We start from the raw sequence: 23,699 nt of genomic DNA, 5'->3' as shown, positions 1-23,699 counted from the left end.
GCCCACTTTTCAAACCTGGATATTTGTCAGTGTAGGATGGCATGTTGCTCCTACACCATGAGCCAACAAACAGGCACATATTTCTTTCATCTTCTAATAGTGCAGAATGGTCTCTTCATAAAATTTTTATATTAACATCTTTCTTTCAAATGCAGTTAAAAATAAATATGATATTTTGAAAATGCTATCTTACCTGATCAGTTATTGAAGCTACGTAATGCTCACTAATTAGATCCAAGATTCTTATGGTTTCATTGTGGGAAAAATGTTGGCTGTCTTCATGAGGATTTAAATTTAGAACTTCATTAAGGTAGTCCTGGTATTGCTGTTTGGGCTGTGAGATGGCTGATGAACAGATCTCACTAAAGTGAATCACATGATACAGGAAGACAACTGATATCCTTTGGAAGTCATCTTCATTAAGGTGCTCTGCTGAATCATTGTGTAGCACGGACAACAGAATATCAGGTGTAAGGCACTGAAAGGAAAACACTGTCATGAGTTACGGATCAAAAGCAGTTTCAAGAGACAGGAATCTGTCAAAACAATAGTGATTTTGGTAGAGATATATGTGAAAAAGTCAAAAGTACTGTTTTCTCAATATGTTTTCTCCAGTTACTAAAAAACTGTAATTCACAAATATAATATAATAAGTAGCATTAGCTAGTCAGTTCAGTTGTATTTCATCTGAATGCCAGTTCTATTAGATTGTAAATCACAGTCAATCAAGTGGGCATGGTCTCCACAAAGTATTTCATTAAGATCCACTGTGCTTGACTGACAAGAATTTGGCAAACTATGTACAAGGTTACATGGCAAACACTAATATGGTCATGCATTGTTTACTGCAGCAGACACTAGCATTCAGACAATGATAATGGAAGGAAGAACCATTTCAAGCTACATTTCACATGCAGCTAGATGCAAACTATACTATATGAAAAACCAAAGGTTTATTTCAGTAAACTGATAGTGTAATCTATCAGAAAAGAATGACTAAATGATTTAATCTATTGTACATCTTGAGTTGTTACTAAATGTTTGATGCTTGAAAGTGTTACAGATTAGGTGCAGGAGATTTTTATAGGTGATAAGCCAATGTAATAACTGCAAAGCAACACTTACTTATATTCTAGATGCAAACAATTACTCTCTCACCAAAAATCATAAACAAATTGCATACTACTTAATGCTCTTTTGCACTAGTTAACAATTGTGTAAATAGTTTATAATTCATAAACAGTTAGATTAGCAAATAGGTAGCTCCAACTTAGGCTGAAAGAAAAGAAGTGCAAAGATCGGACCAACAGAATGCGACAAAGGTGTGTGCCTGTTTCACCAACAGTAAATACACAACTTTGATTCCTACAGAAATGGAGAATACTTCTGAACCTAATGACATGCTTGGATAAGAGGCAGAAATATGAATACTATAGTTTTTTTTTAAACACCCCACTGAATTATCACTTGTGACACAAGCAAATTTGAGGATAGACTGGCAGGGTTGCATCAAATTGATGCTGCGTTCTCTGTCAGAGGCTGTCTGTTACGATAATGAAGGCATTTATTGTAGTATCCAGAGGAGCAAAAGAGAATTTCAAATGTTTACAAGAGCAACAGAAAGTAAGCATGATTTTGCAGAGAATGCTTCAGTTGTGAGACATGAGTGCATGAGTATGTCACTGTGGGATCCAGATTTTGGAAGAAGTAATCTCGTTCAAATTTCAACAGATCACAGCATGAAATGCAATGTAAAACAGGGTACAGGCAATCAGAAAACAATTCTGAAAATATTTTATGTACAAGTGTAAACTGCCATTATTATGTTTTGACAAGGATGTAATCAAACCACAGCTTGCAAACATGTGCACAGGCCATTGGCCATAAGAGAATGTATAGCAACAGTGGACAGAGAGGTAATGCAGACTGGTTTCCAACAGATGAACATGTGGCTAGAAATCCATGAGCACCATAGATGACTCTAAAATCGACTATTATGCTTACCTATTCCTCCTTTCATTCGAACTTTCTTCACTTTGGTGACACTTACTGGGCAGAGAAGCATGTCTCAGATCATTAACTTGGTTCAACTTTTCATGGTTGTTATGGACATGGTTTACCTTTTTGGCATACAGTACAGTTAATGACTCTGCATTTTGATGGCATTCACTTATTATGGATTTTCAAAAAATATTATTATTTTTTTTACTTCTAAAAGTTACAGTGCAGATGGATGGAAGTTTGTTGCTGCTGCAACTTCACGCTGTACCAGCCAGATAAATGCTAAAAAAACCCTGCCTGCCAGACATAGATCATCATTCAACAGTCTGTAGGAGACAGAGGATAGGGGACAGGCACAGGCCATCTACAATGAACATGTTGTTAATGCTCTGTATTTTTTTGTGAGGAAATTCTATGAACATTATATGTGCCTAGTCTTGCATATGTTAAAAGGGGCATTGTGTTCAATGATGGGTCCGATGAGTGCTGAGTACAGTGAAACAATGATTTCCTTGGACGGAGATGCCATACTCTTGCTTCTAAGCTGAGCAACATAGAATGATTTCCTATTTCTACCTTAGACACATGTTGGACAAAGGCCAGGTTACTGTCTACATACATCCCCAAATGCCTGACTAATGTGGCCAGTCTTCAGGGTATTTTATCAATGAGATATTTCCTGGGGTAGCCAACTTCCCAAAGGGTACTATTATACATTTCTTGTTATTCTAGGGCACCAGTTATTTGTTTGTATTAACCCTTTCTAGATGATATTAGTGTTTTGGGAGGAATCTTTGACTGCTTCCAGTTTGCAATTATCTGTAAACCCTGTCAGTCAGAGGCCCTTAACACTGGTATTGACTTCCAAGAAGTAGATGCCAGAAAAGATAGAGCCCAGCACTGAATCCTGAGGGATACCAAAAGTGACTAGCCTCTCTGTGGAGGTGGATTCCCCTATCCTAACTTCCTGGGTACTATCTGAGAGACAGGTGACAATTCAGTGTGTAACATAGGGGTTTATGTCTAATTTTGAGAGTTTTTTTTACAATGCCTGAGTGAAGTACTGTAAAAAATGCCTTGGCCAGATCCAGATTGGCAGTATGCACAATTTGGTCCTTGTCCATTGTCTTGGTGATCTTCTCAAAAAAGACTACCAGAATGAGTAGGCATGATCTTCCCTTGGCAAAACTGAACTAAGTTGGATCCAGTTTCTGTAAGTTTCCAGTGTCATTATTAATAATTTCCATAATAATCCTTCCCATTGCTTTGCATATGTGACCAGTCAGACTAATGGTTTTGTAGTTTCTGGAGTCTGTTGAAGGCCTGCCGTTATGCAGAGGGATGATGGCTGCAGTTCTCCATTCATGCGGCATGTAGCTTAACTGGAGGCTATGGTTAAATAGTGACTCCTGAGAGGTTGTGTTTCATGATATTTAGGAGGCATCCTGAGATATTATAAGGGCCCATCAATGCAGTGTTCTTTGCCTTGGAGAATATATTTAGGACTTGTTCCCTAGTGGTGGTTGGGGGGTTATATTCGATAGGATTTCTTGAGGGTTGACTGGTGGGGATGTGGGGGTAAGGGTAAAACTGAAGCTGAATCTGTTGGCCTGTAGATTTGCTATATTGTCAAGCTCCATGTGGGTAGCTTTATTCACAATTAGCTCTACACATTGTTGTATGCAGCCTTTGAGGCTATGGACATAGCTAAAGAAAGCCTTATGGTTGGTCTTGGCCTGGGAGGCTATTTTTACCTCAATATTGGCTTTGGTAGAACTGATTTGCCCTCTAACTTGTTTGCTTAGACTGATGAGAGATTTTCTAATGTGGCTGGGTAATGTGTTTCCTGACTTTTGCTAAGACATTCTTCCTTATGTTGTGCAGACTATTGATGTTTGGATTTCACCAGGGTGGCTTGTTTTTTTGAGTTTGTTCTGGAGCTTATTTCTGGCAGGCACAGCTGTCAGTATGCATTTATTAACATGATTATATAGAGTATCTCTAAACAATTCCAAATAGGCATCTGTGTTCTTAGGATTGGGGGGGGGGGGTCTTGAAATTTTTTCAGCTTGTTACTTAGGATAAGCTAAGTCATTATTTATTTATTTATTTAGTTGACATTCATTGACTGTTTAGTCCGACTGGGCAGATGTCCTTTTTCAGCGGAGATCTGAGGAGAAAAGGATACAAACATAATAATGTATGACAAATGTAGATAAGCTAAACAGAAGATATACAGTATATAATTGGTACAAAAATTAAAATTACAAAATATGATCAAAAGTATTATTGGGTACAATCAGTTACAATTATATATTCACTAAGAATTAGGTTCAGAACATTATTGTAAATTATAGGGTAACATATAATACCCATTATAGGTAAGATGTGTTGCAGTACAGCCTACATTTTTGACATAAGTGATAAGAGGTTAATTTAGTGTCAGGAAATAGATGCTGAGGTTAAGAAAAAGAAGAAGGGGAGAGGTAGATTAAGTAGGATCAGAGCAAGAGCAAGTCCAGGAATTTAACAGGTGTTCTTTTAGAGTTTTTCTAAAGCAGTTTGGGTTAGAAATAGAGCTTAAGCTTAGGGGAAGTTTGTTCCACGCCTTGGAGACTGAGGGATTATAGAGTTTTCCAATATTTTTTTTCAGATTTTAGATTTCCAGGAGGTGGTTTTGAGAGCTACGGAGTGTGCGAGTAGGAGTATAGAGGGAGACAAGATCAGATAGTACATGAGAGAAGTTGGGTTGGTATAGGTAGGAGTGGGTCACACGTAGTTGAGGAAGAAGGAGTTGATGGTGATATTCGAGCCACTGTAGGTTTTTTAGAGATATGCAGTGGTGACAGCGATAGGGTTAATTTGCTATGAAACTGGCAATTTTATTGTACGTTAGTTCAAGTTTGAACAAGAGATTGGCTTGGACATTAGTAAGGACTGGAGGCAGCATATAGTAAGGTAGGGAGTAGGTAGGCTTGAGCAAGAGAGAGTTTATCTTCGTTTGAGAGAAGTTTTTTATTTTTATAGAGCATGCTGAATTTTTGATGGGTCTTTTTTATAATTTTGGATATACAGATTGCATTTTAATTGGTCTTCTATTATAACTCCTAATAGTTTTGCGAGTGATTCAGCATTAATACATGTATTGTTTAAGAAGGAGACAGTGAAGGTAGATTTGAGGTGTTGGAGAGATTTGGGGTTTTATTTTTATTTCAAAGGAGAGAGATTTGTGGTTCAATGGTTCAGCTATACTAAGGAGGACATTACTATATGCAGGGAGGGTGCAGCATTCTCCCATGTTAGTGTGGCCCAAGTCTATTATGTTTGCTCCCCTCTTGCGTGTGTGGGTTATTTGCTCCAGGGTGTTAGTGTTTACAAAATCCAGGAATCTCTGGAACTACTGATTTTGGGTTGTGTATGATTCCCAGTTTATAGTTGGGTAGCTAAAGTTGCCCATGAATATGGTACTGGATTGAATGGTGAGTGGCTCCATTAAGTTTAAGTAAGAGTTATGGGTTTTCTGGGTCAAAGAAGGAGACCTATAGCTTGGATATGGCACGGAACTTTTGGAGAAGCTCAAGATTGTCATCCTGTTTGACTTAATTTTAGGTGACCTTTTTATTGATGTAGACTGAGACACCTCCACCTTTAGTCCCTTCCTGTGCTGGCCCAAATTTGTGAAAGGTATTGCAGCCTTTCACTTCTGTGATTCTCTCCAAGGCTTTAAACCATGCCTCAGTAATCTGCAGCTTTCTGCATTCTTCTGGCAAGGAGAGCTTGGATGGAGTGGAGTTTCATGTTTAGACTCCTGGCATTGAGCAGTAACACCTTTAGAGTCCCTTGGTTTGGTTGTGCAATGTGGGAAGATTTGTCACTTTGGCATTGCCTAAAAAGGCACTATGGGAGAGAGCAATGTTTTTGCCAATATTTGAAAGCCCAGAGGGTTGAAAACCATCCCTGGTGAAAAAACATGGTCTGGCAATGATATCCCCCCAGTCTAACAAATACTGTACCCCTTTGGAATGACGCCAAAAGTTTAGCCAATCATTAAAGTCAGTTCTCTTCTCTTCATATTGCTGAATCATCATTGGTGAAGGCAGAATGCTGCTCAATGATAGACTCATACCAGCCTGGGGCACATATTTCATGATCTCCATGTCTCTCTTCATATAGTCCAGGGAGGTAAGTTTCATTTCTTTTACACCAACATGGACTATGACAGAGTCATACTGCTACATGTGTTCAAATAACTTGAGTGCATGAGTGATCTGGAGGATCATGGCCTCTGACAGACAACTGACCATGACATTCTCCTTATTCAGCCTGGTGAATGGGACATCTGTGTGTCTCACGACTAAAATATTGGGATGTGTGGTGATTTCCTTTTGGGCTTAGAGGTTGAGGCATCATGCAATGTGGCTGTATGTGTTATAGTGGGGGCTGTTTTAGTGGAGTGCTTTTGGGGTTGCTGAGGATATCTGTAGTAGATCAAATGTCTGTGAGGTATTTAGTGTTTATGAAGCTTATTTTTAAGAGCTGCAGCATATCTGGGTCTGTGTGACTCAGCTATAATGTGTTGGGATTACGTGTAGCTGTATGTGAGTGGGTTGCCTCCAGCGACATTGTAAAAATATATCTCCAACATACCTTGTCAGTTTGTTTAATAAGCTGGATATTAGTAAACATAAGGTAATTGCTACATTATCCAAGAATGTCCATATCCACCAAGCTGACTGCAGAGATAGCAGGAAAGTTGATGTCCGTGGTTGTCAGGAAGTTGCTACAAGAGTGAACAGTAATAACAGGAGTATCTGTCCTATGCATGTGGGTCACTGCCCATCCCTGTGCAAACTAGTTTCTGTTGGTTCAACCGAGTAAAGGGGTAATTTTGCTTGGCCAAAACTTCAGGTTTGCAGCAATTAAGTACCCACAACTAATACAAAGTAGCACATTACACAGTAACACTGCCTGGAAGGCTTCTCAAAAGTGCAAATCTCAGCAATCAGCAAACAATACAATATTAGGTACCTTTAAAATGATTTAAAATTCAAAATCAACAGCTGAAACAAAACCAAAGCAGTTGCACTCCAATACAGTCAACTGGAGTGCAAAATAATAAAATAAATCTCTGTTCTGCCAAGGATAGAGCATGATTAATTCAGGACTGTCACAGAGTGTGGCAAGGATGCGAAGCAGATGGAAGTTCTAAGAAATGAGTAGGAGACAATTTTTCATAAAGGAGGTCTGTTTAAGAGCAATATTGATTTGCTGTGTAAATGTGCTGTATTATGGATCTATGGAAAACAATAGGTGGGAAAAGAACTTAAATAGCTTACACATCTAACAATAGCAATGAAAGAGGGGAGGGAGAGACGTTGGAAGTCAGATTATCATAAAAGACCAAAGCAAGGGAACAGGCTTTTAAAGCCATAACAGAGAAAGGGTGGGAGAGTTGGAAACAAAAATTAAAGCCACAAGATGCAGAACAACTAGAGGAAGGACTGAATCAAATAAAGACAATACTGGAGCCCTGTGACTTCAGAAACTGTAGCAAGTCACAGGACAGTTATCCCATGCAAGTTAGAATTTCAGAAACTTTAGCTTTTACAGTTGATAACCGGGAAGAACTAACTGTAACTTATCAGTAGGGATCAGTACTTAATGTATCAATGAAGGCTGGGGCACAAGGAATGGGGGAAAACAGCAAAGTATATAGAAAGGCACTGGAATGCAACTTTAAGCAGAATATGAATCTAGCAGTAAAATTGAACTGTAAACAACTGTAAAAGCACCGAAGTACAAATTGTTCAGAATTTACAATACTGCTAATACTGCAAACCCTCTGCAGTCTAAGGCACAAGACTATGCAGAAATATACCAGTAACAGTTTTATGGAAAAATGCAGTAATAAATGACTAAATGAGGATCAAATATGACATTAGTTCACAGTTCTGCCACAACTGTGAATGAAACTACAAGACTAAGGCCCCAGAGTTCAAAATATGAAAAAATGGCTTTTACAAGTAATTCAGCTTGTCCTGGTCCCCTACAATAAACACATCTTTCCAAATAATATTTGGTGACCTTTATTAAACTTCCATAAACATGACTTTATTGAACAATATTTTAATTTATTGATCACAGCATGAACATCCATATAACCATTTACTAGGGCAGTGTAACCCCACTCACTCTACCAAATAAGCAGCATCCTCACCTCTGCTCACTTACCTTTACTTATCAAGCAGTGTTCTCACCTCCGCTTGCTTACATTTACTTATCAAGCAGCGTCCCATCCTTCACTTTCATTCCCCAACTCACTGAATTAAAAATCCAACACCAGAGGGGGAACAGAAGAGGGACAAGCCTGTCCCTCTTCTCTGCCTAAACACCAAACTCATACAAATAATCACAGAATCCTCAATGTTCCTAAAAGAGGGAGGGAGGGCAGGTAGCAAGTTGACGCCAAAATCTGATCCCTTACCCAGTTATATTCACACAAAACCTATTAAGCCCCTCCTTACACTGACCTCATTTCCTCCCAATCCTCATACTTACCCAATTTAATCCTTCCATCCTCACCACACTTTCTTCCACTACCATCTTAACTCTCATTACTATTCCTACCTGACCCTCACCTGAAGATGTCCCTGGACAAATTGGTTTGTTCCCAAATTTCAGTTGTCCTGGTCCCCTTCAATAAACACACCACACCAAATCACATTTGATGACCTTTATTTAAATTCCATAAATATAATTTTATTGAACAATATTTTATTTTATTGATCACAGCATGAACATCCATATAACCATTTACCATGGCAGCATAACCCCACTCACCCTACCAAATAAGCAGCATCCTCACCTCTGCTCTTTTACTCTTGTGTATCAAACAGCATCCTCATCTCTGCTCGCTTACTTTTACTTATCAAGCAGTGTCCAATTGTTCACTTTCATTCCCCAATTCATTGAATTAAACATCCAACACCAGAGGGGGAACAGAAGAGGGACAAGGCTGACTCTCATCTCAGTCAACCAGCCAGACACAGGCTGTTCCCCCTCATTCACTCCAAAACCTTCAGCAAATCCTACAAAACACCTAAGTGTACATTAAAGAGGTTCAAACTAAAATCATTCAGGTGTACTTTATCTTCTCTGAAATAAAATGGATCCCTGTCATCAACATCCCAATGCCCTATCATAGAAATACCCAAAGCAGCCAGTTGCTAGTTAACTATCCCAAAATTAATAAACTGATGAGTCCTCTGCAAAGCCAAAATACCCATGGTACTACCAACAACCACATAATACACATACCTGAGTGTGACCTCTTTAAAATAAATAGATCCTCACATATCCTAACTACCAGCTGCAGCTTTGGAATGATTTCCAGTTCGTTACCTACCAAATGTACCACCAGGGCTCTAAGGAGACTATTTCCTTCCAAAATAATGCAAACACAATTGCGTGCCATCTAGCCCAACTGTAGCCCCCTTTTGCTGCCCAATGGATATAACACAAGAAAGCATTTGATGACCAAATAACCCACTGTCTTAATGAATTCAATTGGTCTGCCTTCCCTCTCTAAATTTAATACTCTTCCAATGTGTAAAGAATGAATGGAAAATCTCTCTCCTGGAAAATCAACAACCGAAAAGCTGTCCTCATCATATATACAAACTAGTAACACGACATCACCTTGCCCCCTACTGATCAAAATGAAGTCCAGAGAACTCCCAACATGAGACAACAGCAATCTCTTAACCCAATCCACTGGACACAACTAATCATTTCTGTTCTTTCCCAATACTATCTGCCTGCCCTTCCTCAACTGATCATTTTAAATCTACACAGCCAAATGTGCATAGAAGTAAAAACACTGAAAGATCCCACCAAACTAGTGACCCAAACAATTCTGACATCCTAAGAGCTCCATAATACATCCATAAAACAAAAGTCACATACTTTAATCCATGCAAAAAATCCTTCAAAACCTGTCTTGTCAATGTCCATCATCTGTCAGTTTTCACACTATCAAGCCTACCCCAACCCTTCAACATACGAACCACAGTCCAAGATTCAGTAAAGTCACATAACCATGCCACCTGTGCAACTATACTAATCGCAGCTAAGTTCACCTTGACTGACTGAACTGCCTTACCTTGTTCCTAAGCCTGAATCAAATATTGCATCCACAATCCTTCTGACCTATTCCTTCTTCCTCAGGCAGCTGCAACACAAATTTAGCAAAATCTTGCAATGCCCTACCGTACACCTTCCTTTTAAAAGCTGCCCAGGATTCCTGTACCAAGTATCTGATTATTCCAGGCCAACCTAACATACCTCATCTGGCAACACCATTGCTCATACCACTGCCAGATTGTTCGAATGAAAATGAACCCCTTTCACCCACAACATCTCCTGCTAGACCTTCACCACCAGACAAATTGGAAGTAACCCCAAACAAACAACATCATTCCCCCAATCACCCTTCCACCTTGTCAGTCAGCAAGCCACAGACCATTTCCCCTAAATATGCTCCCATCCCAATACTACCTGTTGAATCTGTAAATGATTGCAAATCCCCTTGAACAACCCAATCCACCTGTCAAAAAGCCATACTATTAACTGCTCCAAAAGACAACAACAATGCGAAATCAGCATGGACCAACTTATTAACCCTCACCCAATGATGTTTACTTTTCTCCTCATTCAACAAAAGGAAACAACCTGCAAAAGAAATGAACCAGGTGAACTGACTGACATGCAAAATTCAGGAACCCAAAGGTCTTCATGACATCCTTAATCCACACGTTGTCCTTGTATTTCATCCACTGAATCTTTTCTTTCAAACATGTTACCTTCACATCTGGTAAGCAAAACAAACCATGGCCTACATCCACTAGCAATCCCACCAAAACAATGCCTTGCCTGGGCCTTCTAACTTCTACCTAGCCAATGGAACACCCAGTTCCTCACACATCCCCAAAATCACACACATTCCTTCCAGTGCTCCATCAGGCCCTTCACCTACTCTTGAAAAGTTATCCAGATAACATACCACCTTCTGGCTGCCTACCTGTTGCTGCCAAATCCAATGGAGAGCAGGGCTAAACCTCTCAAAGTCATGCAGGCCACTGAGCATCCCATCAGCATAACCTTGCCAAAGTAAAACTTAAACCCAGCTACTATGCTCAACCATGGCCACAATTCCTCCCAAACTGGTTATAAATGAAAACGGATTCGGTATCTAACTTCACCTATCATGGGTCCGTAAACACCTGAATGACCTGTACTGCATCCTCCAAAGATGCATAAATGACCTTTGCGCCATCTCCCAAAATAAAATACTTCAGTAAATTCTCCTCAGGATAAGACAAATGTTGAATCAAATGAAATTCCCTACCGGCTTCTTAGGAACCAACCCCAACAAAGAAACCTTAAAGCTGTTAAAAGGAAGAATATCAAATGGACTCAATAACCTATTGTCCGCCATTTCTACTTTACCAAGCCTTCCAAAATCTCTTCCTTCCCCTGCAAGGAACAGAGATTCCTACAAATTGAGCCCTTCCTTCCCACCCTTGATTTAATAGAAAATCCCTCAGAAAACCCATCTATTAACATGTCCGCAACTGCTGACTCAGGAAACTACATGAGCAGCTGATGTAATACCTGTACATTAATGAAAAAAATGCACCCCAGTCTTCCCTTTGACCCACAAAAGAACACACCCCTTCTCCACCCCTGAAAATTCCCCCTACCCTTACTACTCTGAAATCCAGGAAATGACAAAGTTAACCCACCCGATTCAGGGTGCTGAAAACTCAAATTAACCAACTGGCCTTCCCATCTGCCACCTGTACAGCTAATGCATACCTGTACACTTCAAACAGATGTGAGAAAACCTACACACCACCCATGAGCAACACCCCACATTAAAGGCCCAGCATACCCCATCCTGACCATCCTCAGCTTACCTTGGCACTGTTAGCGGGGGGGGGGGGGTTATCTACCATAGTGATTAGCCAAAATGTCAGGATGTCTCACATCCCAGTGCAGTGATTGATCCACCGCTTTCAAAACCTTTGAGTGTATCACAACCAGTGCCCCCCTCCCACAGACTCTATGCCTTGCAGATTGTGAAAAAATAAACCAAGAGTGGGAAGGCCAAGGCAGTATCCTTCTCCAACCAAACCACCATGTAATAAATGAAACTTAACACCCAGATGTCTCATATCTCTAGCCACAGTCAACCTGTCATCCTCTGACCCAAGACTGCTAAAGCTGCTAAAGTCTTTACTGTCTGTGGTTTCTGATTCCATCAGACATTGAACCCCATCTACATCCAATAATTTAAAGTATCAACATACTCCCCCTTCCACATCTTTCCTTTAACTAAAAGCAGTAGGTGAGAGGGTCAAAAGACCCCCACTTCCTAGCCCCAGGGCCTGCTTCGCTAATCAATCACCCAACCAGATCCCAAAGTCCGACCCAGCCTCATCTTGTTGTGACTCCACCACACCTGTGGACAACCCCAAACTACCCATAATCAAACCTAAACACGTGCGTCACTCTGGCCCTGGCGTACCTCATCCTCACCTGCCCCCACACTACTCCCAACCTCACCAACTCTGACATGCCTAAATGAGCACCTAACAGTGTATGATTACCTGTGAGCTCATTGCCCATCATTCCAGCAGCCAGAATTTCTACTGTAGCAGCATCCATCACCTGTCGAGTCCACTTCCTACAGACCACTGACTGATGCAAACTCTGCACTTCCACCATTGCAAGAGAAAAGACAACTCTAAATCCTCTGAAAGAGAGGTCTTTTTTTATCACACTTTGGCCATATGCTAGCCTGAAAAGCTGGACCTGCAACCAACAATGAACTCCATTGCCTCCCCCAAGCGAAACAACAACCCATAATTAGCCCTTCAGAAGTTATTCCTTGATCATAGTTTTTATATATCCCTAAACCCTCCCTTCATACCACTCAAATATGTAGATTTGCAGAAAGCCCAGATCTTGTTTCAAACACTCTTCCTGCTCATCACAACCTCCACGATTCCTACTTTGTTTTTTTTTTCTCCCCTTTTCATTAACTCACATACCTCTAAAGCCTAACAGACTATACAAAGTATCAAGAATGTCCAACTCTTGTCTGAGAACTGAAGTCATTACCTAGTAGACAAATAATGAGATGCAGCCGAGTTCCAAACATCATATCCCACATACAAAAGAGCAATATCCAAAACCTACCCTCATTTTGTGCCTTTGTCCCTATATTATGCTAGCCTTTGCCTAGCTTCCTTACCTCATGAGGTTGAGAGGTATGCCGTCCCAAAAGAAAACTTTAGATTTGTCAGCACTCCTTTATAAACCGCATACGAAATGGTTGATCAGAAAGCCTGTCACACATGCCTGCCTGACTAATGGTTAAGCCTCACTATATATGCACAGTGCGCAACCTTTAACAATGGTGCTTCACAGCCTGTGAAAAGCCACCACAGTCTTCTACTCCTCATAGTCAACTTCCCTGTTAAACCAAAAACAAACCACCTGTAACAAGACACTACCAGGTAACCCCAACCAACATCATAATCACTACTCTAATCAGCAATGCAACAAATCTTGAATGGGAAAGTAGTTCATAGCAGGAAAACTAGGCACCTAAGCCAGGAAGCAAAATGTATAAGCAGGCAATTGTAAGGCAGCACTGCAGTACTTCACCCTCTCTTCCCTCTCTGTTTTTTTTAACAACTGCTGCCTACCTGCCATCCCACACATCAAAGACATCAGATCAAGAATATGATGTCCAAGCAAACAACAAAGTCTATTCCATTCTTCCGTAAGATTTTGTGTGCAAAGCCATTCCAAAAAGGCAAGTCAAAGTAGATCAAAATTAAGGAGGAAACACAACCAGGAAACGAGCCTGCACTCCAGAGGATGTAATGACTTTTCTGTTTCCCATATATATATAAAATTGCTCAAAATACTTCAAACTATCATTTTTAACCTCTGGAAGTCCCACCCACAATGTAATAAAATAAGTACCACTGTCACCAGCTAGAAGAAAACTAAGAGCCATTGCTTTCTTAACAAAGGTATTATATTTCACATCCAACCCATACAGTTCGGCTAAAGTAAAAGGGGATAACAGTCCATTTTCTCTCTCTTTGTCTCTCTCTTTTTTTTGCTAGCTGGCCAAGACACATTATGCAATGAATAGTGCAAGTATACTTTTAAACATAAGAAGCAACCCAAGAGCAGGCCACAATGGTGCTCAGCAGCAGCCCACTCATCAGACTCTCCCCCCATGATAGTTAAGAACTCACAGTGCATGAGCAACAAGCAACCATTGTTCATTGGCACCTTGCAGCTCGCAACCACAGCAAACATGCAAACTTCTTACAGATATGTGTGGAGTTCAGGATTGAACTGTAGAGCATGGTGACATAAAGCAGAAATTATACCACTAAGCTATTGTGTGGCTAACTCAGATAAGAAAAGATCTCTCATGCACTTGTGAATCTTCCCTGCAACAGACAAAGCTACTTCTTAACCACTAACACCAATGACAATAAACCATTGTCCACAAACCTGCAAACAACTCTGTGGACCAAAAAACCCTACCACAACAAACTAAAAACAGACATAATAACCAGAAACGGAGCTTCGTACCTGCAACAAGGGGAACGTTAACCATGTAACAAGGAAACCCAAAAACAACTGAAACAATGAGAAAAATGTGCCAAAGACATTAGGAAAGCCCACAAAAAATACTACCCCAAATCTCCCTTAAAATTAACCAACACATATATGAAACTCATGTCAGCAATACCAACTGAAAAACCATGCGTCCCTAACCAAATTCAACCATACCTGGTGAACTCCAAGCCCATGAAGAATGCCAGGCATTATAGTGGGCAAAGTTCTTTGTTTTAGGCTACCATCATTTTTATAATTTACATAAAAATAACTTCCACACACTAGTGTTCAAACTGCAGACTTCACTGTTATATACATATCGATTTGCTTGCAGGGGCACTTCTATATAACAATAAAAACACACTAAAGAGACAGTTGAGTACACTGAGTGAATGGTGACTGTGCACAAATACTAGTTCTAAACTTAAAGTTGCTTAATAACAGTCTCAGTCAAGGGGAATTAAGAAAGGAAGGGAGACCACAGGTGACTTCCTTGAAAGCACGCAGTTCTACTGAAGAAAGACAGAAGGACAGAAATAATGGGAGTAGCAAGTCTAGGAAAAGTGAAGAAATATAAGAGAAATAAATAGTTTGAGTAAGAGAAATGTCAATGTCTGTTAGGCAATAGAGAGAAAAAGCTGACCAGCAGAATGTCTGTGGAGGAGGGTTTACAGATTATAAGGCTATTGCTTACAAACTAGGACTCTGAAACACTTGTCTTAAGACTAGTAAGTATGCAGGCTAAAATAAATGCAGAAGACTGGAGGTCCCTAAGACTGACTTAAAGCACAAGAGCAGAGGTGGTACAAAATTTGTCCAAAATAAATAGAAGTTGAATTGAATGAGTCAGACTGCCTTTTGGATGTTCCAGCTGTGTGTATGTTTTAGGGTTATTGCCTGTGAAACCTGTAACTCCCTTGCACCCTGCTAAAGAGAGACTGGAGGAAGGAATTATCATTTTTTATAAAAAATCTGAGGAGCTTTTCTCCCTGGGCCTCTGCCAAAATGGTTGCAGCTAAACCCAGTTGTATTTTCTCAATAAACAAAAACAAACCTAAAATAACTAAATAAATAAAATAGATAAAAAATTGGTAGTGTCAGAGGTGAGCAGGTAGCACACTCTCTTTTGGTACAGAAGGTTATGGATTATATTCCTATATCAGATAGATCACAGCTGGAACTGCAGTGCAGCATAAGGGGGTGCTGCACTCCTGAGTGTGTCGTCCTTTGGATGAGACATTAAATGGAGGCCCATATGCTTCACTGGGTGGCAGCCCAGGTATATGTAAAATATCCCATGTCACCCAATTAGTATGGGGCTGCTTTGTTATATAAATACTTTCCATCTTTCTTTTATTACTTACACATTCATTATATTTACACGTCATATCATACCTTATACATCACAATAATACACTTTACATGTTTATATTCTTAACTACATGTAAAGCCCATTTTACCCCCTCATCCTTTCCACCATAATCGTTTTTTTATATCACATATTACTTTCCCATCATATTTCTTGTGTTATACAGCAATTCTTTACATCTTCTTTTTCATAAACAGCAAAGAGCAGTCAATACAATTTTATTCCATTTTTGAATGACTTTTACACTCCTTCCCTGATATTTCCCATACAGCACCATGCTCATACCAATGTTTTTAAAATATTTCTAATTATAAACATCTATGAATAATATCCAAAAACCTTCTTTACTATCCACAAAAATAGTGCTGTGATATCTCTTCAGCATTTCAGCTATTACACAGTCTTTGTTCTATCATTTTACATTTCATGTTACTTTTCACTAGCACTTTGTCTAGTTATACATGTCATAGAAATGTACTTCCTTCAAAAAAATATTCAATATTTCCTGCCTTTTCCTTGATGCCTTCTTATATTCATTCCCTATTTTATCCCAAAGAACAATATAATAGTTTGCTTTCATTATTTTTATATGTTTCGTTTCTTTCTATCACTCCTTCATGTATATCAGCTCACTATGCTTTTAATTTAATATTATTTCTCTTCCAAACCTTTTGGTTTTTCTTTCTTACCCACACTCATCCATGCACCTTTAAATCTTTCAAATAAAAATGCCTGGAATTGTCTTTTCATACACTTTTTAAAACCCACAATAAATCTATTGATGCTAAAAAAAGCAATTAGATTTTTTTAAAACTCAATCATCTATTTTCTTTTACATTATAAATTATCCCTCTTTTGATTAGATTCAGCCTTGTTTAATAAAGAAAACTGAAAAAAGATAGCCAATAATTCAGTTCCCATAGATGTTGAAGCATGCATACTACCTAAATATGCTAGCTGTCCTACAATATATGTATTTAACATATATATATATATATATATATATATATATATATATATATATATATACATATATATATATACCTATTTTTCTTAGGGACAAATGAAGCACCATCCACCAACCTTGCAACTTTCATTTTTTTAGAACTTCTCTTCAGTGTCCTATTACTACCTGTCCCCTGCCAAACACAAGACCTAAACCAACAGTCTTGGTTCTGATAAAATGAATTCCTGCTATTTTTAATACATCTCCAAACCCATTCCTTTTTGACTTACTTAACTGTAATTCTACTGTACCTAAAATGTGTTCTGTTCTGTAAATTATTTCTATCATACAATGTTTGTTATTGGCTATTAAGACCAAATCATCTGCATAGGTTAACATTAATGGCAACTTTATCCCTTCCTTAATTTTGATCTACCATCTTCTAACCTTTATCTGCATTTTTGTATAACTGCATTTATTACTATCGCAAACAGCCATGTGCTCAATGGCAACCTTGCTTTGCTCCTCTTCACTATCTTTTTTCGCACCCATCCATTCACCATCACAGACACACAAGAATTTTTATAAGTTGTTTTCACTGTCCTTCCCATCTTTTCTCGTACCTAAATGTTCAGTTTTCCTCATGATCAGTACTATCAAATGCCTTACCCACATCCCATACTGTTCCTTCTCCTTCCCCTTATCTGTACACTCAACCACTTCTTTAACCATCATTAGCATTTCATTTGCTGTGTTACCTTTGACCCCAAATGCCTCTTCATCCAATTTTTCTTTCTTACCACCCATCATTTTTTCAGAGTAATCTTCATAAATATTTGTAGTCAGCATTTTCGCAACACAATTGGTCTCCTTTTTTTTTTTTTGCCTTCCCCCTATTTCCATATATTCCTTACAAATCTCTTCTTTTTTTATAAATACCTCCATCCATTCAGTCAATATTTTCAAAACCAAATCCTGTTTATCATCTGATATTTCTTTATAAAAAAAGTATACCTAATTCAGCTGGACCTGCTGCAAATTCTTCTTCGCCTGTCTTTGTAAATCATCTGTTTCCTCTTGATTCCTATTTCCATTTCTTCCACTACCTCCTTTTTCATCTTCTGTACTTTCCATAAATTCCGTGTCACATTTTTTCTCATACATACATATTCTGTACATACCTTTTTACTATATCCATAATTTCCTCATTTATATTTTAACTGCCCTTTTTCATCCTTCCCTATATTCATTTTCTCTCATTGCATAGCAATTTCTTACCCAAAAATGTGGAAACTTCTTCTTTTCTCCGTTTCATATAATACTTTCATCTAAATATTTTTATTTTTGTTATATTCATATAATTTCTTTTCTTCTTCAAGACTTGTCCCTGCCCATTTCTCTACTATTCTTTCACAAATTTATTTTGCTTATCATTTATATATATATATATATATATATATATATATATATATATATAATATTTTTCCTTCTTCCATTGCCCTAGGTCTAATTTTAAGTATATTGTTTACAATTTTCTTTATACTCCATTCATCATTTTGTCAATCTGCCATAAATCTCCTCCATTCTCATATGCTCTTCACAATGTTGCCCCATTTCTTTTTAGGAAATTCCACTCCTGCAAATTTTCCTGTCAGTCTTTTTAACCCTTTTCCTTTTTTATTATACTTTCATTTGCTCCTATTATTGCTCATACAGCTATATGATCTGAGAACTTTGCTTCTCTAATTTCATGTTTTATTTCTTTCATGTCATTGGTAAACAAAATACAGTCAACCCTGCTTTAAGTAGCCCCATTTCATAGGTATATTCTCTCCATTTACCTATTCTTAACCTACCATTATTTACAACCTCTCTTGACATTTTTGCATCTTGTGCTATTTTTTCGTTCACCTTTCTTACATTCTATGTTCTATGTCATATTTTGGTAATAATCCACGTTGTCAGGCAATTTCCATTGGAGCAAGTGAGACTACAGTATCTAAGACAACCGGGGTTTGTGACACCCAGGACACACTGCAAGCCAGAGAACCTGGTTTTGCTAGCTCAGATTTGCAGTCAGTTGCCCCCCTCCCTTTACAGCTACAACTGCCCGAACTGATGAAAATGAACAGACAAAAGGGAGAGGGTGCTCACACAGTCTGAACATATTTAGTTGAAAGAGACTGTAGGTGTCAGTGCAATTGGAATAAGGGGCAGCTGTAAGGAGCAAGATTCCACAAGCCTAGTTGTCAATATATCCTCCCTGCCTCTGAGTAATAAACAGCATTAGGTACTCAATAATGGTCTTTCTTTCATTCTTGCTAGAGGCCCATCCTTACATGAGGTCCTCATTGACTTAAGACTCTTTGTTTGTAAAATCTGGCTTAGGATTCTTTATGGCAATAACACTTATGAGCATGTTGGCTGTAGGATGCCTAGCCAGTTTGTTCTGACCAAAGCTTTGTGAATGTGACATTTATGAGTTCATGAGACAGAAACATCAAAAGATGTTTCATGACTTTACGGACATTCAGTTTAAAGTGCTTTTTGAGCTGATTTCAAAGGAGCATGTTTATGTGCGCTCTGCAGCTAAAGTTGGTGCCATTTTGCTTATGGATACTATCAAGTATCTTGAAAGTATGCTTTTAATGTTAAATTATGTGGATACTTATGCTGAATGCCAAAAATGTGACATTTCTAAGTTTATTCAGCGTGTACGTAGTAGCATTCTTGAGCTGTTAATGGAAGGTGTAATAAGGAGAGATTTGTATGTTTATCTCATGGTTGAATTGCCTGTTATTCTGATACTCTGTGGCCTTTCTAAGATTCACAAGTGTCTGGATGGCCCACCCATGACACCCATTGTTTCAGGCCATGGGTGGGTGACTGAACCCTTTAGCAATTTTCTTTGAAAAGCAGTTATGTCTTATTATTGATAAGAGAAATACTGTACTTAGAGACACTAAGCATTTTTTGATGCAACAGTTTGACTTGTCCTGCAGAAACAGTATAAATGATGTTATATTGGTAACCATGGATGTAGTATCCCCTTTTTACTGTAATTCCTAATGAGGTAGGAATGGACTTTATTAAGCTGTTTTTGTCTAAGAACTCTGATTATTCCACAGGTCAGATACACCTGATATGTTCATTGCTTAACATTATACTTAGTAATAATGTCTTCATGTTTCGTGACAGCTATTACCATCAGAAAGTCTGGGTGGCCATGGGACCATATGTGCAAACAGTTATGCCAACATGGTGCTCGCATATTAGGAGTCTCTGTATGTTTGAGACAGAAATAATTTCTTTTTGCAGTACATCTTATATTATGTATGTTTTGTGGGTGATGTGTTCTTCATTTGGACTGGCTCAATGGAAACCCTGAATGAATTTGTGGACTATTTACATCAGACTACTGTTTTTTTTTTTTTTTAATTTCATATCTAAGCATTCCCAATCCTTGATAGATTTTTTTCATGTTTGCATGTTGAGTACCCCAGATGGTTTTGACACTCAACTTCATAGTAAATCACCAAATGCACAAAAAAAGCATACTCTGAGAAGAAACAAAAACTGTATAAACCAACACACCTCGTGGAACCAGACCTGATACGAAAAGAAGAGTCCAAAGTAAAAGTATTCCGTTTATTCACAGCCACAAAATAAGTCAAGCGCTTTCATCCGCCACACTGCCGGACTTTATTAAAACAGATAACATCCAGTCACAAAGTGCTTTTATCCTTGAATTAATTAGCATCAATAAGTACTTAAATAATTCAATTATCCAATAAAAGTGTTCATGAACTTTTTAAAACATTCAAGTAGTCATTCTAAAATCACACTATAGTAGTTGTTACCATTTTAAATGAAAATAATTATTAATATGAATATTAAATGACTATTAATATGAATATAAAACAAACATATATTATTCAAAAACTTTCTATAAAATCATTCACAGTTCATAGTTTAGTCACTCTTTCTTTAAATATAGGTACAAGGAAAACATGGTCAGTCATGTGTACAAAGTTATTTGTCAAGACTGTTACATGTTCTACGTGGGGAAAACAGAGAGACCCCTACGTAAAAGAATATATGAACATTTATATTCTATTGAGACACACAATACTAACAATGTGTTATATAAGCATACACACTCTTGTGGGGTTAGGCAAGGATTTTGTTTTGGTATCTTGGAAATTATTAAGAAGGATATTAGAGGGGGGGACTGGTCAAATAACATATATAGAAGTGAGTATAGATGGCAGATTTTGCTAAATGCCACCCACCCTCCAGGTCTGAATAGCCATGTTTCCCTTGTAACTATACTTAAAGAAAGAGCGGCTAAACTATGAACTGTGAAAGTTTTTATAGAATGTTTTTGAATAATATATGTTTGTTTTGTATTCATATTAGTAATAATTTAATATTCATATTAATTATTTTCATTTAAAATGGTAACAACTAATATACTGTGATTTTAGAATGACTACTTGAATGTTTTAAAAAGTTAATGAACAGTTTTATTGGATAATTGAATTATTTAAGTACTTAATTGATGTTAATTAATTCAAGGATAAAAGCACTTTGTGACTGGATGTTATCTGTTTTAATAAAGTCCTGTAGTGTGGCAGACGAAAGCACTTGACTTACTTTGTGGCTGTGAATAAACGGAAGAATTTTACTTTGGACTCTTCTTTTGGTATCAGGTCTGGTTTTACGAGGTGTGTTGGTTTATAGTAAATCATGTAAGAATGAGCACACTGTACTATCAGAGTATGTATCCCAAATATGTAAAGTGTAATGTTCGGAAAGGGCAATTTTATAGACATGCAAGACTGAACAGACATGATGAGAATAGGCTCTTCTCCTTCTTTGATATCTTGAGTGAGGACTTTCTCTCTACGGGGTACTCTGAACATGAAATAGCGATGATGCACCATGAGGTTCTATCACATAGAAATGATTTGGTTAGACCTATTTTTCTAATGTTTCTGTTGACACTGTGGTTAGATAGAACAATAACGGAAATGATTTTAGAATGTGTGTCACTTACTCAAATGATATTCAACTTATCTATGACATCATTAGGAAGCACTGATATATTTTGACTACTGATACCAGATGCAGGGACGTCCTTGGTGAAGTACAATGCTTTTGGTAAAGAAATAATAGTTCTGTTAAGAAACCGATTTGCTATAAATTTCTGGTTAGCAGTAAATCCTGCATTTCTGTTAGGAAAGGGGTACATCCATGCAGATTATGTACCAAGTATAAATATGTAAAAACTGAAGATACATTTGTATATCCTGCTACTGGACATACCTTTAAATTCAATTTTTATGCTGACTGTACTAGTAACAACCTGGTCTACCTGGCTGTTTCTGATCAGTGTGGATGTTACTATGTTAGGAAGATGAATTGAATGTTGAAGAATCGTATTGGGGAACATTTGTATGAATGAAGCAAATGTGATAGTAGGAATACTTTGTTAAAACAACACTGGTATTGAACACTCCTTTAAATTTTTATTTTTGGACCTGTTGACTGTAGGAGCTAGAGGAGGTAATATTAAGACAAAAACACAATGCTTGGAAGTTCAATGGATATTAATTTTGCAATCTGCTAAAGGGAAAGGATTAAATGAGTATATACCTTTAAAACCCTTGCTGAGATCACGTGATTTCAACAGATCATTTTGAACTTTCTTAACTGTATTTAAGAACTGTTTGTTATTTTGTTTTTAGATCTGATGAAGCACCTTTGGTGTGAAAGTGCTCATCTGTTATATATATTGTTATTGTTTTTACTTTTGTGAAATTAAACAAGTGATTTATATAGTGCTGTGTTAGTTGTTTTTTTTTATTTTATTTGATGGTCATAAGCATGTTTCATAATGCCCACTATGCTACACTTCTGTCAAAGAAGCCAGTATAACTTGCACTTGTGTCACTGATTCCTCAATACTGTACTAATGATGACAGCTAATATATGTGAAAATTGTATTTCTTGATATTTGGAGAAATCTCTGATGTACAGTGTAAGTATATCATGCAGCATTCTCCATAGCCTACAAGTGCCACAACATGCATCAAGTATTATATGTGCAATTTTTCACTGTAATGTAGTAATTATCATTGCCCTTAGCTGTGGACTACATGCTGTCTATTCACCTGTGTAGCTACATATGATGCACAAGCCTACCGTAGGGGTTGCCCTGCTACTGCTGTCTGCTGGCCCCATCCCTTTGTTAACTGGTAGGAATGAACAATACACAGAGCTGCACTGCCACTATTGCTGACTGGTTGTGGCAGTTGCACATCAGAACGATGCATGATCATGCTGTACAAAACACAGCAAACAGTAAATATCCTGTATGTAATAGCACGGTCATACTGAAGAGCTCCCTAAGACTTGTCTAGACAAAGGAAATAGGCTTTGAGCAGGCTGAATGCCCATACAATGACTATCCATGGCTGGGAGAGGTCAGTGTGGGAGCACTCCTCAGCAACTATCTGGGGGTTATGGACTAGTGTCATTAGTTAAGGTTTGAGTGGGTAGTCTATTTTACCTATGAAACAAAACAAGAAGGTGCAACATAACAAAAATGGGGGTAATTATTGAAAAACTACCTATGCCACACTATAGCTACGGAAATCACTAATGTTA

At 38.0% G+C, this 23,699-nt stretch overlaps 1 protein-coding gene across 2 annotated transcripts in view; it reads right to left on the bottom strand.

Moving 5' to 3' along the window:
- SLC39A12 (solute carrier family 39 member 12) overlaps window positions 1-23,699 on the bottom strand; it is a 737,778-nt gene that overhangs the window by 637,324 nt on the left and 76,755 nt on the right. For both annotated transcript variants that reach the window (XM_044064628.1, XM_044064627.1), the window contains exon 3: window positions 194-478. In XM_044064628.1, coding sequence (XP_043920563.1) covers window positions 194-478 — 285 coding nt within the window. The remainder of the gene's footprint in view (window positions 1-193; window positions 479-23,699) is intronic.

Source organism: Protopterus annectens, chromosome 3.part0, assembly GCF_019279795.1.
Source record: "Protopterus annectens isolate FY-2018-M chromosome 3.part0, PAN1.0, whole genome shotgun sequence".
Taxonomy (NCBI): Eukaryota; Metazoa; Chordata; order Ceratodontiformes; family Protopteridae; genus Protopterus; species Protopterus annectens.
Note: the sequence above shows the minus strand (reverse complement) of the source record. Positions and strands in the feature narration are given on the sequence as shown.